At 45.6% G+C, this 19,242-nt stretch overlaps 1 protein-coding gene across 3 annotated transcripts in view; it reads right to left on the reverse strand.

Moving 5' to 3' along the window:
- Window positions 1-19,242, reverse strand: part of LOC137355859 (CUB and sushi domain-containing protein 1-like) — a 1,186,508-nt gene that overhangs the window by 13,005 nt on the left and 1,154,261 nt on the right. For all 3 annotated transcript variants that reach the window (XM_068021465.1, XM_068021474.1, XM_068021456.1), the window contains 4 exons: window positions 18,776-18,841; window positions 17,079-17,240; window positions 8,022-8,134; window positions 2,591-2,678 (listed from right to left, as the gene is read on the reverse strand). In XM_068021465.1, the coding sequence (XP_067877566.1) occupies window positions 2,591-2,678; window positions 8,022-8,134; window positions 17,079-17,240; window positions 18,776-18,841 (429 nt within the window). The remainder of the gene's footprint in view (window positions 1-2,590; window positions 2,679-8,021; window positions 8,135-17,078; window positions 17,241-18,775; window positions 18,842-19,242) is intronic.

The following is a 19,242-nucleotide window of genomic DNA, read 5'->3' on the forward strand; positions in this document are numbered from 1 at the left end:
CTCTGGTCTCTCTGGGACCCCCATCGAGGTCGCTCTTGACCCACGGTCTCTTCCTCCCTCCTCTCCACTCCTCGGCTGCAGCTTGGTGCTGCAGGCCTAACCACCCACCAGTCAGTCTCTCAATCTAGCCGGAAACAGTAATCAGGTTAATTCGTCAGGGCCTGAGGGTTTCCCAACTGCTAAACAACCCCCCACCCCCTCCACACCCACCGGCCTCCAACTGGCTAATATCTGGACTAAGGTGTCAGGCAAATTATGATACACATCAGAGGTACGACCGAGTTATCCAGGCTCATATTTCTGTTTTAAACAGGGAGACTAAAGATGTTATCGAGGCTTTAAAAGAAATACTAAGGAATGACTGCTTCTCCCAGACAGTCAAGTTCCTTAAACATAATTTCACTGATAATGTAAAAACTAAAATAAACTGCAAATCTGAAAGTAAAACAAAGTGCTTGAAATACCCAGCAGCTTTGTCAGTATCTGTAAAGGGAAAAGACAAGTTAACGTTTTGCATGACGAATCGACCCTTCATCAGAGCTGGAGAATGGATGATGAAGCAATTTAATGGAACTGAACAGCGCAAAGAGGGTGTGGGAATGATCTCTGATAATGCAATCACTGAGTCTTTCAACAGAAGAATATTAAGGAAAATAAACATAGAAACAGGTGTTAAGGAAACAGAGTGACGCTAATCAGAGCGTTTTAAATATGTCATGACTCTAAAATTACTCCATGACGCACTAATGATTGTTTAGCACTTGAAAATTCTTTGCTCTGCTGTTTTAGCAGAGGCATTAAACCATTTAAAATAAATGAGTTCATGGCTGGGATTTTGTCAGGGTGGCAACAGCCCCAGCAACGGGCTGGAAAGCTGGGGGCAACTCCGCCTTGGCCATTTTTGACAGCCCCAACCAGATATTACATGCACCAAGCAGCTAATGAACTTCCACTGGGGCTCCCATTCCTTTAAGGGACGAGATCCCGCCTCCAACGGCTGCCGGCCAATTGGCGGGCTAGTAGCTCTTCAGTCCCAACCTCACCACCAGGATCGATGGCCACTGCTGGGTCTGCATCCAGCCCGGAGAAGCAGCATGGACAGTGCCCTTGGACCAAGGTGAGTGGGGTTGGGGGTCACTGGGGCCAGTCAGTCAGACCCCAGTGACAGAAGGTGGGGATGGTGCTTGGTAAGGGTGGGACAGGTGTTGCTGTGGGGGCAGCCATTGCCACCAGGAGGGCCCTCCGTGGGCAAGAGAGCTCCTGATCAGGAGGGCTGCTCTAACCCCTCCACCTCCACCCCTCCCAATTTTTTGGCCCCTGTGTCACCTCCCAGCTTGTTCCTTGAAGCCCCGTAAAATCCTGACCAATGTATTGCTCAAAATAATGGAAAGAAAAATTTCAGACAAATAAAATAAACAATTGCACAGTATCCCAGGCATAATTTCAAGGCCAATAAAATCACTTTCCATTTCTATTTGTTTCTACAGAGATATGTAATTATTATATTGTCATGCTAGGCCTCCACCTGCCAAGAATGATGTATATTAATTTTGTCATAAACATTGATTTTAAACTGTTTATGGAGATAGGACTTGTTAAACAGATCAGCCATGGCTGGCAAAGACAATTGCATATTAACAGATGGTGATTGAAAGGACAAAGCAGCCATTCCCTGACATATTCAATCCACAATGGACCATGATCACCAGGTATTGTGTGTAAGAGAAGCATTCCAGAGACTGCTAAGGTGGTACAATCCAAGACATGGTCAGACCAGTTAGTCACATGACTAACCTGCTTGGCAATCTGGGGTTTTCTGAATTGTACAAACAGTTTGACCTGAGAATGTCTGTTTGCTCCTGGAATGAGAAGATCTCTCCTGTCTGCTCCCATCTCTTTTTCATAAGCCTCTGAACCCACTGAAGACACATGAACCCCAAGAGAAAAAAGTCTCCTACAGCCAACAAGGCTTAAGAAGAATACTGGTGTCAACGAAAAGCAAGATCTACCTACTATCAAGGACTCTACAGTGAGCTCGAAGAACCGTAACAAAAACTCTTCAAATATTGCCTCAAACTTCTCCCTTTATTTTTTCTTCGGCTCTTTTCTGTCTCTATTTTGCTTGTATGTTTCGCATATGCATGCTAGCGTGGGCGCGTCGTGTATCCGTAGGCGTTGACCGAGTTAGAGTTTAAGTTTAATAAATTGCAATCTTTCTTCTTTAAACCTAGGAAAGTCTATTTGTGCTGGTTTCTTTGCTTTATAATTGGAAAGCAGTGAACAAGGATTCACCAAGGGGGAGCTAAAAATACAGTGTGTTTAAAATTAAACCCTGTTACGGTAAGACCAGGTGAATGCTGAAAGAGGCCCCTAGACACCTTTCACACCTGGTCATAACAATATATATTTTAAAAATTCTCTGTACAGTCCAGAGCACAAGTCCAGAGTTTCATTGAGATTTTCAATAATCTGTCACAGATTGTACAATGTGTTCTTCTGCATGCTGTTATAACCTGCCATAAACCTCTGATTAATATTGTTTTAAAATTCTTTGCTGTTGCCATCAAGTAAATCCAGATCAGTTACTAACCTTGCCTCTGAAAGCCAAACTGTCGAAAGTCTTTGCCTTGAACAAATCCTTGGTAGACAAAGGTCCTGCCTTCAGGTTCAGCTGATACCTAAATATAACATTCAACATGAAAAAGAAGCTGTTTGGATGCAGTCATGAATACCTCATCTTATACTTGGGGCTAAAAATTTGTTTTGGCCCCTTCGCGGATGCAGGGATCAAGATACACAATTACCCCGTGTCCAGTAGGGTTGAGGCAGGCTTGATAGTAACACGTTGCCCAGAATGAAATGCACTGCTGACTGGCTGCATGCTCAGCAGGGAGTCCAGGTGCACCACTCTTTTTAAAGGCAGCCTACCCCTCTCAAAGGGGAGCTGCACTCATGCTACAGCAGCTGGTGGAACTGTGTCAGGAAGTCTTTGAGGGAAGGAAGAAAACTGCCAATAGAGCAACAGGTCAGACAGAGGGCTCCCAGGGTCATTGCTGCGGCGCTGTAGGTTTTAGTCCAGGAGGTCGAGAGGAGGAAAGAGATCATGTTTCCACAGGTTGTCAAGGCACACCCCGCAAAGGGAACGGGAGAAAGTGGCCAGGGAGATGAACTCCCAAAGTCAGGCCCCGAGGACATGGCAGCAGTGCTGGAAAAAGTTAAATGACCTCACACGAGTGGTCAAGGTCAGTGAATGTATCTTCCAATGACATCTCCTGCCCACCACAACAACAGCTTCTCATACTGCTCAATGTAGCACAGCCCCACCACCCCCCATCAGCTATCAAGACTCATGCCTAACATATAGATGCTTCACCTCACTCTCACACACTCACCAATGCTGCCAGCCTCACACCCACCTCTCGCAGCATCCACATAATTCCAGCTATTCAGTGACAGCCACATCGTCCAAACACATTGCAACACACTCACTGACATTTTTTTCTCTTTCTTGCAGGACAAGGCTGCAGATAACAGGAGGAAGTAGCAGAGTACCAGTGAGGGACTGGCATGCATGCAACTAAGCCCTTTGGAGGAGAAGGTGCTCTGCATTATAGGGTCAGCAATATCTCACACTGTTGTATCTGCTGCCTTTGAGAACGTTCAGGATGATGGTATGTTCCTGTCTTATGCACCTTCTCAAATCTCACTTCACTCTCGTTTTGCTGTTGACATGAAGTGCAAGCTGGAGAAGCTATGACCATGGACCTCGTGCTTTCCACCCAACCCTTTTTCCTCACCGCAACCCTTCCCTCCTACATTTTTGCTTTCAGATACCCAAGGCCTGCCACCTGGCCAGCCAGTGCAGCCTCAACTTGAAGGGTGCAAGCAACAGTAGACTTCTGATGAAGACGCGCCATTACTTGATCTGGCACTTGCAGCTACCAGCTTAGATACTGGCACTGCACATACATTAGAGAGTGGTATAGAGGTGGGATCAACATGTGGTGAGTCATTGGGCATGGGTGGGCTACAGCCAGGTCAGGGGAAAAGGATAGCATGTGTGCCAGTTCACCAGAGGGCGAGTTCGCAGACGGGTTCTGCAGCAGAGGACTCAGATGAGGTCTTTGATGGAGCAGTGTGGAGGAGAAGTCTGATATGATGCACACAGAGATGCTGGTGCATTGGTAGACCTGCCACAGAGCCTCTAGTCATTGCCAAGGAGCATGGAGAAGTCCAGATCCACATTGGCACATGGTTTCCAGTGTGGAAGTGGTTGCCAACTCCATGACAGCACTTGCGGACCCAGCCGTGATGCAGTGTCTGGTGGCCGATGTCTCAGCTTCCATTGCAGCACAGGGAGAAGTCACCCAACATCACCTGTAGTGAAGGCTCAAACTGAGGCCATAAGATCCATGTTTATTGCCATGCAAGCTCAGACTGCTGTCATCATGGCTAAGGATACCAGTGCTCAAAGGGGAATTCAGGCTCTCATGGCATCCAGCAGTCTATCCTCTAACAGATTACTAGGATTGGTGAGGCACAGACCTGTGGGAGTGGCGGTGACTCCACAGCATGAACGTATTGTCCTTTCTCCGGACAACAGAATTTGTGCTCTCACCACTGCCACTCCGCCAGGGCCCTTGCTATTGTCTTACAGCCAGTCAGCCCAGACTGCTGCCGCCCATGCTAAGGTGGTGCAGTCTGAAGTCAGGCCTTCTAGGCTCATAGCTGTTCAAGGTTATCCAAGGCCATCTGCAATCTCCCCCACTGAATGACAGTAGCCTTCTACCTGTCACGCTGTACCCACTGAGGTAACAGTGTGTAGGAGCACTAACCCAGGCAAAGGCACCCGCACGACAGGCAGTAAGGGTGAATAGTTCAGCTTACTTTATATTACCCTGTATTATTGGAGGTGTTTTTGGATAAAGTTCTTATGAATTTTTTTTGTGGTGTCTTTAATTTTAGGATTTTGGCCAAGACGACACTGCGATGGTTTGTAGTAGAGGGATGGAAAGGTGGAGAATTGTGCAGCAGCAGAGCTGTGGCGATGATATTTTAGGGGAATCAGAGTCTGAGTAGCCAGTCATGAAAAGCCTGTCCAGAGCGAAGGTTTCCCAAGTGCCTCCTTCCTCCTCCTCTTACTCCTCCTGAGGTGCCCGCTGAAGGCCTGGTGTCAGCGGCTGTGCCCTCATGACAGCGAGGTTGTGGAGGATGTAGCAGACCACCATATGTTTGGAGACACACTCTGACGAGTACAGGAGGGCTCCCACAGAGCGGTCCAGGCAGTGGAATCGTTGCTTCAGAACCCTGATGGTTTTCTCCATGACATAAGGACAAATGAAATAGCAGCAGGAGTAGTCCATACAGCCCCTTGAGCCTGCTTCGCCATGCAATATAATCATGACTGATCTTCTGCCTCAATTCCACTTTCCCGCCCGCTCCCCATATCCCTCAATTCCCTGACACCAGAATTTGTCAATCTCAACCTTAACTATACTCAACAGTGGAACAGCCACAACCCTCTGGCTGGAGAATTCTGAAGATTCACAATCATTTGAGTGAAGGGGTTTCTCTCCTCTCAGTCCTAAATGATCGATCCCTTATCCTGAGACTGTGCCCCTCCCCCTCCACCCCCACCCCCCCCTCCCCTACTATATTTTAGATTCCCCAGCCAATGGAAACAACCTCTCGGTGTTTACCCTGTCAAGCCCCTTCAGATCTTATATGTTTCAATGAGATCACCTAATTTACTCATCCTCTCACTATAGGACAACCTTCTCATCCCAGGAACCAATCTCGTAAACCTTCGCTGTACCACCTCTATGGCAAGTATATCCTTACTTAAATATGGAGACTAAAACTGCACCTGGCACTCACGCACCTTCAGATCCCCATCTGGGGAGACACGGCACCACAGTGGTGGGGAGGGGGAGGAGGTAATTTTGTCAGTGCGAAGGTGGGGGGCGGGGGGGGAAACGGGGTCACATATACATAATGGCTTACAGGATGGTGGGAAAGGTTGAACATTAAACATTGTGCAGTTTGGGAGGTGTGGGAGGCAAAATGTAAAAGGTAAGTGTTTTGGCAGGGGAAAGGGCAAGTAGTTATTGTGATTGTTATGGATGGGGTTGGGAAAGGGGCATTAGAAATTTGTTTAATTTTGGGGGGTAGGACTTTAAAAATTTAAATTGGGGGCAGGGCTGGCTGCCCTTGAAAAATGGTGCCAGCGCCTGCACACAGGCAGTTGACGCCATTGCTGGGGATGGACAGCCCGCCCCCTCCACAAGATTGGGGTGGCGCGGGCCGCCCCGGCTATTTAAATGAGCTGCCATGCTTGAGATTGCGGCAGTTCTTTGGCGTGTCGTCCGCACGTGCAGGCCACCATTTTTAGAGCTCACCGCCAATCCAGCCCAGAATTTCAGGTGTGGTCTCATCAAAGCCCTGTACAATTGTAGCGAGACTTCCTTATTCTTGTCCTCCAATCCCCTTGCAATAATGGCCAACATGCCACCTGCCTTCCTAATTGCTTGCTGTAGCTGTATGTTAACTTTTTGTGTTCCTTGTACGAATCCATCCAAGTCTCCCTCAACATCAACATTTAGAAGTTTCACGCCTTTTAAAAAATATTCTGCTTTTCTGTTCTTACCACCAAAGTGAATAACCTCACAATTCCCCACACTATACTTCATCTGCCACCTTGTTTCCCATCCACTTAATCTATCTATCTATATATCTTTGCATCCTCTTTGTGTCCCACCTAGCTTTGTATTGTCTGCAAACTTAGGTACAGTACTATTGGTCTCTTCATCGAAGTCATTAATATATATTGTAAATAGCTGAAGCCCCAGCACTGATTCTTGCGGCACTCCACTAGTTAGTCTGGCAATTTGAAAATGCCCTGTTTATCCCTACTGTTTGCTTCCTGTCCATTAACCATTCGTCAATCCATGCTAATAGATTCCCAACTCTATGAGTCCTTAACACAAAAGGTCACGGGTCACTGACCTGAAACTTTAACTCTGCTTTTCTTTCCACAGATGCTGCCAGACCTGCTGAGTATTTCCAGCATTTCTTGTTTGTGTTTCAGATTTCCAGCATCTGCAGTATTTTGCTTCTATGAGTCCTTATTTTGTTTATTAACCTTCTGTGTGGCACCTTTTCAAATTCCTTTTGGAAATCCAAGAATACTACACTTACTGGTTCCCCCTTATCTACCCTACTAGGTACATCCTCAAAAAACTCTAATAAACTTGTCAAGCATGATTTACTTTTTGTAAAACCATGTTAACTTTGTATGATCATATTATGATTTTCTAAGTGCAATCCACATTCTAAAAGCACTGACACTTGTTAGGACTGTATTCAATTGGAAACAATCATCTTTATGTATTGCACCAAAGCGTAGGAGCTAGCCATTGAATGTTAATAGGCTGTACATGCATTGAGGGACTCATTATCAAACTGTGGTGTTCTATCTGGTACATTTATCACTAGCTTTTTTTTATGCTTTCATGGGATGTGGGCATTGCTGGCAAGACCAGCATTTATTGCCCATCCCTAATTGCCCTTGAGAAGGTGGTGGTGAGCTGCCTTCTTGAACCGCTGCAGTCCATGTGAGGTTGGTACACACACAGTGCTGTTAGGAAGGGAGTTCCAGGATTTTGACCCAGCGACAGTGAAGGAACAGCGATATAGTTCCAAGTCAGGATGGTGGGTGACTTGGAGGGGAACTTGCAGGTGGTGGTGTTCCCATGCATTTGCTGCCCTTGTCCTTCTAGTTGGTAGAGGTCATTAGAGGTGAAATCTTGACTACGTTTGAAATCTCCCAGTCGAACAACATTGAGGCCATTTCCAAGATTAACTAACTGAACACAGACTGGATGGAGCGGATCTATGTGGCACAGTTCCGTATTGGACAGTGCAAGGGACTAGTAAAGGAGCTTTGTCTGTCTTTTTTGATGAGATACAACTTCAAAATAACTAATATACTGATTAATCTGAAAAATAAATTATATACTTACATGACCATCCAAAGCCCAATTATCATTTCTGAACTTGCTTATGAAGATCTCAATAGGTCCTTTGATCTGATAGATCTTTAAGCAAAGTCGGGTTTCTTCTTTTTTATAAATTCCTACAGAAAATCACACAAGTGGTCAGATTTAAAACATAAAGTAGTTTTACTAAAAGGCAACAGTCATTAAGGGAAATTAAAGTTTTTGAAGACTTGTATGACAACTTTCATAACCTCAGGACAGCCAGCAAAGCACTTTTGAAGTGCCATTGCTGTTGTAATGTAGGGAAATTCAGCAGATAATTTGTCCAAAAATGGAAATGAAATACATGACCAGCTTATCTGTTTTAAATGATGTTGTTTGGGAGATAAATAACACCAAGGGAACTCCCTGGCTCTTCTTCAAATAGAATAGAAGCAACTTATTTACACCAGACGCCAACAGCTTCCATTTATATCACACCTTTAGCATCAAAGTCACTTCACAGATATGCAAGGGATAAAAATGAACACCAAAGAAAGAGATATTAGAAGGGTAGACAGAATGATTGATCAAAGAGGTAGGTTTTAAGGATGGTCTTAAAGTACATGGAGGTGGAGAAGGACTTTTTTTTTAGAGATACAGCACTGAAACAGGCCCTTCGGCCCACCGAGTCTGTGCCGACCATCAACCACCCATTTTATACTAATTCTACATTAATCCCATATTCCCTGCCACATCCCCACAATTCTCCTACCACCTACCTACACTAGGGGCAATTTACAATGGCCAATTTACCAATCAACCTGCAAGTCTTTGGCTGTGGGAGGAAACCGGAGCACCCGGAAACCCACGCGGTCACAGGGAGAACCTGCAAACTCCGCACAGGCAGTACCCAGAATCAAACCCTGGAGCTGTGAGGCTGCGGTGCTAGCCACTGCGCCACCCGGACTTAGGGAGCAAGTTCCAGAATGTGGGACTTTGGTGGCTGGGGGCACGGTTGTCAATGTTTGGTCAAAGGACTAAGAATAGTACATTTGCTCAAGTAACATCGGGCTGGATTTTACCAGCTCCCCCCCCCCCCCATCCCCCGACATTGGGGGTCATGGCGAGGCCCGGAAAATACCTCCGGGAGAGGCCTGCCACGGGCCTAGACGCCAGGAAGGCCCCACCCCATTTTACCGGCAGCGGCGAGGACTCATGGCAGCCTCCCCTCCGCTTGGCGATGGGCCCTTCAATAAAATATTTAAATCTATTTAAATTACTGAATTAATAATTACCTTGTCGCGACGGCCGTCCTGCTGGTTGTGGAACTATCGCACCTTTGGATCTCCATTTAGAGATCCGAGGCAGGACACTGGTTGGGAGGGGAGAGCAGGTAAGTTTTCAGGATGGGTGGTGGGATGGGTGGGGGTTGGAGGAGATCAGGGAAAACCATTGCGATTGGTGGAGGGGATGGTGGGAAGAGGTTGGAGGTTAAAGTGAAGAAAGTTCGGGGGGGCGGGGGGGAAGGTCAGGATTGCGACTTTACTTTTTTGGGGGGGGGGGGAAGAGGGCAATTAATAAAGTGTGTAGTCATTGGGGGGTGGGGTGGGAGGGGGGATTGAAACTTTTAATGAACTTTTCCTTTTGATTTTTCAGGTCAGGCAACTTTAAATATTTAAATTTAAAGGAAGGGCTGGAAGCCTGTTAAAATGGTAGTGGAGCCTGCGCAGTGGCACCAGATGTCCAGCCCAGACATGTAAATGAGCTGCCGCGCTAAATATCATGGCGGCTCTGCGGGGCAAATCCCGCACGTGCACCCTGCCGCTTTTGAAGCTCGCCGCCAATCTGGCCAGCAGCTTAAAACAAAAGACAAAAGTCCTTTCACTTAAAATAATTGATTATCAAAATAAATGTTAAGTACGATGTGTATTACAAAATGAAAACAAAGAAGTTTTATTATAGTGAAGTAGAACTACATCCTGTTCAATATTTTTGAACGTTTCCTAAATGCTACCTCTGTGTAATCATCCATGTGACTAGAAGTTGTGTGTGAATCAAGATGGTTATCAGCCAGACATGGACAACAAAGAATTTAGGATTGAGTACTTCCTCTTTGGGAAAGATGCAAGACAGCTAGTTTCAAGAAAGTATACAGTAAAGCTTTATTTTTAATGCAATACGGGGCACATCATGTATTTGAGTACCGTCTCTGCATCTCTAGACCGAGATTTAAATCCAGTCCAATTTGTTCTGCCTGCTGGCTATCGGGCTGCTTCTGAATTTAAACCCCCTAAATTATTTACACTTCTTTAAATCAAAATTACAACCTGACCTGCAAGTGTTTGATCTCAATAGTGGATACACAAAAACTACTGGAAATGTTCCACTTTCAGCCATTTATAAAGAATCTTAACTTCAGTAACTTTATTCCTCTGTGATCCCTGAGTAAATCCCACTGTGACTGAACTACATCTGCAGGGGGATTTCTTCTGGACTGAAATGACATGTTTACATAATTCCACTGGATTGAATACAAGAATACATTTATACAAGAAAGAAAATCAAGGCATTTAATCTTTTCTTAAGAAAACTGTGAATCCAATTATTATTTGTTGTATCGCTGAATACTTTAACACCAGTGATGAGCAATTAGAAAACTCCAATATATTGATTGCTGTCCCAGGCTTTTAAACTGGAAGCAAGTTATAGAAGATTAAATTCAATAGCCATAAGTTTCTGCTCAATTGTGTTGGTTTTATCGGTGCCATTCTTCCCCATATCGGTGGAACTGGCACAAAAGATCATGGAATTTTAGTGCAAATTGCATTTGATGCAAAATTGAGTTTCCACAATTTGTTGCACTAATTTTAAAAACACGGTGCGTGAAGCAAGCCCTGCCTATGAAACTAGCCATGCTCCCGTGTGAGTTAATCACCATTGGGAGTTTCTGCTAATTGTGCTCATTTGCAGGCCTTTAAGGAGGCTCCAAAAATTCAGCTGAAACACTTGGGCACAAGGATACTAACAAGTACGATTTAAAAGGTTCTGAATGATTTTTATTTTAAAATTTACTAAGGAACTGTCTAGTGTACCCAAATTTAATTAGAAAATAGTTCTGTATATTTCTTTAAAACACATTTTCAGTAATTTACAATTGGGTTACACATAGCTGGTGGATTGATAATGTGATTTAAAATGCTTCGGCCAAAAAGACAGTAGCGAGCCCGCCTCCGCTGTGCCTGGGGTTCCAGACCATATTTTACACTCCCTAGGCCCTTAATTGCTCTTGAGCAGGACTGCCACCTCATTGAAGCAGGAAGTCCCGCCTCATGGAGCTGCCGGCCAATCAGCTGGTCGGCAGCTCTTAGTCCCAGCAGTGCCACTGGGAGTGGTGGCCACTGCTGGGACCATACCCAGCTGCAGGAGGAAGATGATGGCACCGGAAAAAAGGTATGTTTTTAGGCTCTCGCTGGGGACAATTGGTCAGGCCCCGGCAAGGCAAGGAGAGTCGGTTGGGGGGGGGGGGTGGGGTGTGTGTTGTGCGTTGGGGGCAGTTGGGGCTTCGGGGGCAGCCCTCCATGGGGCAAAGGGTGCCTGATCAGGAGGGGACACCACAGCCCACCAGAAAACCACCGAGTTTTATCAGGCGGGTTTTCTGAGGCCTCAGCCGCCCACCGGTCAAATGCAAGATACCCGTGGTGGTGGACGGTGGCCCTTAAATGGCAGATAATTGGCCACTTAAGAACCTTGATTGGCCTGGGGTGGGCAGGCCTTTTCTCACTGTCACTGCCCCGCGTAAATTGGCAGCGGAGGCAGGAGCAGGTCGGGAAGGGCCCCCCAGCCTCCCACTCCATTTTACAACCCTCCCCACCCCTGCCACCAGCCAGCTCTTTTGGGGGGCATAAAATTCCGGCCTTATTTTTTTGTGATAAACCCATTTTCAGCCGTATTAAACAAACTTCACCAAGTTGCTACTCTCAAATATATCAAAGAATATTTTATAAAGCAAATCTTGTTTGAAAAAATTTAATTTTAAAATGCTGCCTGATGGGTCTAGTTCATAACAGATTTTGCATTTGGCGATATGCCATTAGCTTTGAGTGAAAACTTGTGGGAGGAAAAAAAAAACTTTTCAAAATGTGCAGTGGCAGTGAAATTGCTGATTGTGTCCAAAGCGGAAACTCCATCCCAATAAGTTTATTACCCAGTGATACCACCATATTTGAATATGGTAGGGGGACGGGGGTGGGGGGGGGGTTAGCGGGACGGGGGAAATTATTGGATAAAGCCCATTTTAAAACACTGAGCTAGTGATGCACAATTACCCCTCACCCAATGGAAGTGATGCAGACAGTACACAAACTTCACTGCACCCGTAACAGGGTGTTCATGGGAAGCTAGCACCAATTAAAACCAGCCTGCACCTCTTAAAGTGGTTGCAGCTTGGGTTGGAAGTGTCTGTGGAAGTGTTTCTCAGAAGGAAGGAACAATGGAGCAGCAGGCTAGAAAGAGGGCTGCCAGATTCTTCAATGCAGCACTAGAGGCCATTATGCAGCAGATGGAAAGAAAGAGAGAGAGGTCATGCTTCCGCAGGGGTTCCAGACATGCACTTCGAAGAGAATGGGAGCAGGTGGCCATGGAGATCAATTCAAGGAGTCTAGCCCCGAGGACCTGGCTGCAGTGCCGCGAAATGCTCAATGACCTCACACGAGTGGTCAAGGTCAGTGCTTGCATCTTCAAATGCCATATCCTACCCACCACCAACCTCACATGCTGCTCAATGCACCACACCTCATCATTAACCTAACAGCAATCTCTAGCAATCAGGACTCATGCCAAACATTCAGTTGCTCCACCTCACCTGCCAACACTTACCAACGCTGCCAGCCTCAAACCCACATTTTGCAGCTTCCACATACCTCCTGCTATTCGGCTATGGCAGGCACATCGCCCAAACACATCGCAACACACTCACTGACCCTCTTCCCTTAATTTTTCTAGTCAAGGTTGCACCTAACTGCAGGGACCTGCACCCCCTGAGCCCGTTGGAGGACAGGGTGCTGTGAATTACTGGTCCGGCAGTCACTGAGGCTGTTGCAACCGACACCGCTGAAACCATCTAGGATGGCAATATCTTCCTGCCTTATGTACCTTCTCAAATCCCATCTCACCCTCATCCTGCTATCTGGTATGATGTTCAAGCTGCAGCTGGTGTGACCATGGACCTTTTGATTTCCACCTAGTCACCCTGGCCTCACTCTAAGCCTTCCCTTCTACATTTATGCTTTCAGTTACCCAAGAACTGCTGCCTGGTCGTCCAGTGCAAACTGACCATGAAGAGCAGACCTCTGATGAAGAAGCACCATCACTTGATCTGACAGTCAGCCACCAGCTTAGATACTAATGGAATCAGCATGTGCTGAATCACTGCACAAGAGTGGACTGCAGCCAGGCTAGGGGGAAAGGGTCAAGCGAGTGCCATGGAGGGCAAGGTCGCAGACAAGTTCCGCTGCAGCAGACTCAGATGAGGAGTTCAATGGGGTTGTGTACAGGCAAAGGCTGGGTCCATTGACAGGCCTGCCATCGAGCCTCTTGCCACTGTCCAGTAGCATGGTGGAGTCTTGCTCCAGTTTGGCACACGGCTTCATGCAGAGCTTGGACCTCATCCTTTCTAGTGTGCAAATGACAGCCAATTCCATGACAGCACTTGTCGACCCAGCTTCAGCTTCCATTGCATCACAGGCAGAAGTTACTCAAACTCAGATGGAGGTCATGAAATCTCAGCTTGTTGCCATGCAAGCTCAGACTGTTGCCATAATGGCTGTGGATACCAGTACTGAAAGGGGTTCTCACAGCAGTCCAGTAATCTGTGCTCCAGCAGATCACGAGGATAACTGAGGCACCGAGCCAGAGGTGTGGCAATGGCTCTGTGGCGCATGAACCTGCTATCCTCTTTCAAGATGACAGCATTCGTCCTCCCACCACTACCACTCCACCAGGGCCTCTGACGTTGCCCATCAGCCTGCCAGCCCAGACTACTGCCACCCATGTCAAGGTGGTGCTGTCCGAAGCCAGGCCTTCTAGGCCTAGAGCTGCTCGAGGTTGTCGTGCAAGACCATCTGCTGTCTCCCTCAGTGAAAGTCAGCAGCCTGCACAAGCTATGCTGCAGTCAGTGGGGCAGGACTGCGTAGGAGCACTAGGCCAGGCAAAAGCACCTGCAAGACAGGCATTAACGGAAAGCATAATGGTGAATAGTTGAGTGTTATATGTATTGTTGGAAGAGTTGTTGGATAAAGATGGCTCTTTTGTGGTGTTGTTGATTTCAGGATATTGGCCAAGAGGATGCTGTAATGGTCTGGTAATGAGTTGTAGAGCAATGGTGATGTGGGGATGTTCTCAGGGGCAGTGGAGTTTGATGAGATGCTCACAGACAGCCTGCCTGGAGTAATGATGCCTGAATGCCTCCTCCCTTCCTCTTCCTGTGGCATTGCTCACTGAATCTCTGGTGGCAAGGGCTGTGTCCTCATGCTGGCCAATCTGTGGAGGACGCAGCAGACTACCACAATTCTAGAGTCACACACTGGCGGGAGAGCTCCCCCCCACCCCGCTGAGCAGTCCATATAGCAGAGCCATTATTTGAGGACACCGATGGCCTCCTTCATGACATTCCTGGTCGCAGCATGGCTCTCATTGTACATGCGCTGTCCATGTGTGTCGGGTGGCAGAGTGGAGTCATGAGCCATGTGCAGAGCGGGTAGCCCTTGTCATCGTGCAGCCACCCTCTGGTTTGACGTGGTGACTTGAAGCTGATGAAACGGGACAGGGTAAAAGCATTATGGCTGTTGCCAGGGGAGCAGAAATTCACCAATATGATGGTCTGTGCTTGGTCACACCCCAACTGCACATTCAGGGAGTGCAACCATTTGTGGTTCCATAAAGGGATTTTGAGATCTGACATGCACAGAGCCACATGTAGGTAGCGCACCATTAGGTATCTCGTTGGCCTGGCAAAGCCATGTATCCACACTTCCTGCTTCTCTGTGTTTAGAGAAAAGACTATGAAGTCCCGTCTCATTGTGTACAGGGCTTCTGTTACCTCCCTCATGCAGTGATTCACTGTGAACTGAGAAATGTGGTCAGCTCCAGCCTGGAAGGATCCGCAGTCATAGAAATTGAAGGCGTCAGTGACCTTGATGACCAGTGGCAGCAATGCCCTGGCCCTACTCTGCAGCTGCAGGTCTAGTTGGCAGAGGTGAGCCAATTCAGTAACCACTTCCTTGGTGAAAAGTAGCCACCTCAGGCACTGTTCCTGAGGTGTTCCCCAAAGACCCTCGGTGGGTACGGCCTTCTTTTGAGAGCCCTCCTCCTCCTCTCTCTGTGCACAGCTTCTCCTCTCTAATGCCTGTGCTCCATGTGCCTGTAATGCTTCAGTCCAAGAGGGACTGCAACTATAGTCCCCCATGACTGAGAGCAAGTTCTTTGCATGAAGGCCTTTAAACTCCACTCAACATCCTACAATGGTCCAGCACCATTCCCTTTTAAGTTCAATGACTTGTCGGAGCTCCTCCAACAACACAGTACACAGTACTTCCAATCACTCTGCAGCATCAAAAGAAAGTCAAAAGCACCTCACCTGAAAGTCCCATGGTGACCCCTTTAAATTTTGTTAGCAGAGGTTTCTCCGTGCAGTTGAATGCATGTTCAAGTGCATGATTAAGAGAGAACATTATGGGACCTGCAAGGTCCAAAATGGCAGATCAGGAGCCAAATCAGCATTAGACGCTGATTGATGTTACTCTACATGCTTCCGGCACACACATGGGACATCTGCGCTCTAGCCCTTCCAAACATGTTGATCGGTGTGTGCCACACCGGAAGTCATCGGAAGCAGACGGCCACCATTTTTTCACCTCTGGGCTCTCATAGCATTGACACCAGTGGCGCTATCGAGCCCAATTTTGTGGCCTAGATCCCTGTGTCAAAGCTGAATTACTGCATTCAATTAACTATAAAAGTAATCTTAAATAACTGCTTTTCAAAGGTCAGGTGGTTTTTGTTCCTGATATACTCCATAATCCTAAATGTCACGAGTACAGTCATTAAAGGGCTCTGACAAAGTCCAGATTGATGATAGTTTTTTTTTAATGCTGGTTCTAAAACTAGAATAAGTTAACTATTTACACACTTACTTTTGACAGAAATCTTAAACTAGAAAATACACTGCGTATCGCCATAGGAATGTTTAAGGCATTCATGTGAAATTACTTGGCCTGCTGTTTATTTTAAATGAGTTAACAAATCCATTAAAATAACAAATATCATAGCAAAAAAAATAGCAGAATTAGCTCCTATTTTGTTCTCCCAACACTGCCCCCATCACCCCAGCCTCCATACAAAATAAAAATTGCTGGAAAATAGGAGGACACCAGATCCTTGAAATGAACTGGAATTCAACCAATTGAGTTTATATACTGCTGTGAGCCTGGAAGGAAGGACATTCTCTGTTCCCATTGGGGATGTTCACCTGCCAACGAGCCATGAAATAAGGCTCCATGAGGATATGATTGCATGATTGTGGGGAAATCACGGAAGAATAATGTTCTCCTGTGCATCACCCTCCTGGATTGACATTTTATATTACAGATTTGATCTGATTAGGTCACAGGCTGGTACTAATTGTTGTAGGATCAATTTGGATTCACATCAATGTGAATCAATTTGACACAATGTGAATAGCTCCACAGCAATTGCTCTGCTCCCATCACAGCTATAAAGCCATAATGCTTTACAATATGGTTGCTCTCCCTTTCTTGTCCTGCACTCTATCACCTTCCCCCCACTGCCCACCATCCCCCACCTACATCTCAATGGGTTCTTTTACGCTCAGCAAGCTTTTTTTGTGCCTCTGTCTCTCTTTGCACCCCGACTCAAAAGGGTTCCCTCAACACTAAAAAAAAAAATTTGGAACAATCACTTTTTTAGCTCATTTCCAAAATGAAGCAAATTCTTCTTCAAAGAAAATGGCGATACAGACTTAATGAATTTTATTTGGCTGACAATGAGCTGCAGTGCAGTCATGGGAAGGAGATGAAAACCTACCTGATAGTTTTAATTCCATGCTGCTGTGTTCAATGAATGTAACATTTACTCGGCCATTGGAAATATTAAAATAATCAACAGTTAATGTTGCTGGTTGTTTCTTTCCAAGATATTCACAGAAACCCTTCCATATAGAGTTTAGAGCAAATACATCAGGAGGAACTAAAAGAATAAATGAAAATTTAGTGTTATAATTACATTTAAATTACACAAGCAAATATACAGCAAATTAGAGAAAAATGTGCAGTAGTGACAACTACAGGCAAATAACCAGTTTAGTTTAAAAGAGGCACTGTTTTCAGAGTATGAGAGTTTTTGTAAAATCATGTAAATAGTAAGCAAGTAGTAAAAGGTGCAGTGGGGTCTATTAGGGAAAAGAAGAGTAATACATGCTTAGAGGTGCAGGGCAAGACTAATATACTTGAGTATTTTGTCTCAGTGTTCACTAAGGAAATGGAAGCTGACAAAATATCAGTAGAAGCAGAGAGAGTGGAGGCAATGGATAAGTTAAAAATTGAGAAGGGGGAGGTACTAAAAAGGCTGGCTATGCTTAGGGTAGATAAGTTACCTGGTTCGAATGTCTTGCATCCCAGGTTGCTAAAGGAAGTGAAAAAGAAAAATACCAGCGGCGGCGGGAGGAGGCCCTTAAGTGGTAGTTAATTGGCCACTTAAGGGCCTTGACTGGCCTGGGGCGGGTGGGCCATTTCTCGCCACCGCCGCCCCTCGTAAAATTGCAGCGGTGACGGAAAGGCATCAGGAACAGCCCCCCCACCTCCACTCCCACCACCAGCCCACTCCTGTGGAGGGGTGTAAAATTCCAGCCTCTATGTCTTTGCATATGACACAATGGCAGGAATAGGGTGGAAAATGATCATCCTGCCATTTGCACATGATGCTTCACACATCAAAATAGAACAATTCACAAAACTGTCATGAAAATGAAACAAGGAAGTTCCCCATTTGAAAAAACTTGAAGCTGCCTCATTTTGTCCACACTGCAAAACCAACATCCTGCTGTTTCCTCCACTGCAAAATATTGGCTGCTGCTTCTTTGATGTACTCATGTTATAGAGATCGGTTAGAAAAACCATCTGGACTTTTTAGTGCTTATCATTGTGAAATGTTGGACAGTGACACAATTCAAATGGAAATGCCCATACATGCAAGATTTTTTTTCATATCAGATTATCAGATACATAGTGGATTTTTGTTGTGCTGGAAATATTAATATTTATAGTTTTTTCAGGTTCTTCACCGAGGAAGGATTGGCGGGGTAGGTGGGGGTGGGGGGGGGGGGGTTGGGGTGGTTGCAGCCTGGATCGAACATGGTCTGTTAACATCTCAATAATGGTCCCTCCCACAGATAAAATTTCAACTCCCTTTCATGGCAGTTTATGGATAGTATGACCACAGTTGCTGGGGCATGTACTCAATCTGCATCAGGGCTAACAGATTTTACATTGCTGTGACCCCAGAAACATTTTACCCACTTCTACTTGGAAAAGGCAATTTTGTAAACTGCAGGATTAAACATTTTTAAAAAATCGATCACATACCAATGTCAAAGGCCTGGAATGCTAGAATGTTCATTTTTGGTTATTCTTCACATTTTATAATATGCATGCAAAGACCTTTATAGAAAGTATGTTACTGTTATATAGCATATGTTGAGTAATTAATTTGGAATAAATACCAACCTGGAGCCTTGGTTTTATGAGTTCCTGAATCAGTGCCTTTTGATCCACCATTTATTTTGGGCCCAGCTGAAAATGACAGGAAGGCCATTAGTTCTGTCAAATACAAGGATTAATTATCTGCTGTGCAGGACAATTAAATCCTGAAGGCTGATGAAGAGATAAGCATTTTCATATCAACTGCTAATTTAAGCAATGCAATTAGAGCAGGCAGCTCTCTATTAATAGACCTGTTGTGAAAGCAAAACATTTTGCAGTCTCATATACCCACTGTAATCATTTAAGTTTAGTTTCAAAACACAACTGCAAGTGATAACTGTTTATTAAAGCAGGTTATTTTTCTATGCCTTTTTGCTCTCTTTTTAAATGCATCTCTTTCCACAGATCTACACAATAATCTTTGGTCCTTGAGGATATCAGTGGCATTTCTGCAACTGTTTGAGAAAAACAGAAGCAACGTCAACAAGAAA

This window comes from Heterodontus francisci, chromosome 3 (assembly GCF_036365525.1).
Source record: "Heterodontus francisci isolate sHetFra1 chromosome 3, sHetFra1.hap1, whole genome shotgun sequence".
NCBI classification, from domain to species: domain Eukaryota; kingdom Metazoa; phylum Chordata; class Chondrichthyes; order Heterodontiformes; family Heterodontidae; genus Heterodontus; species Heterodontus francisci.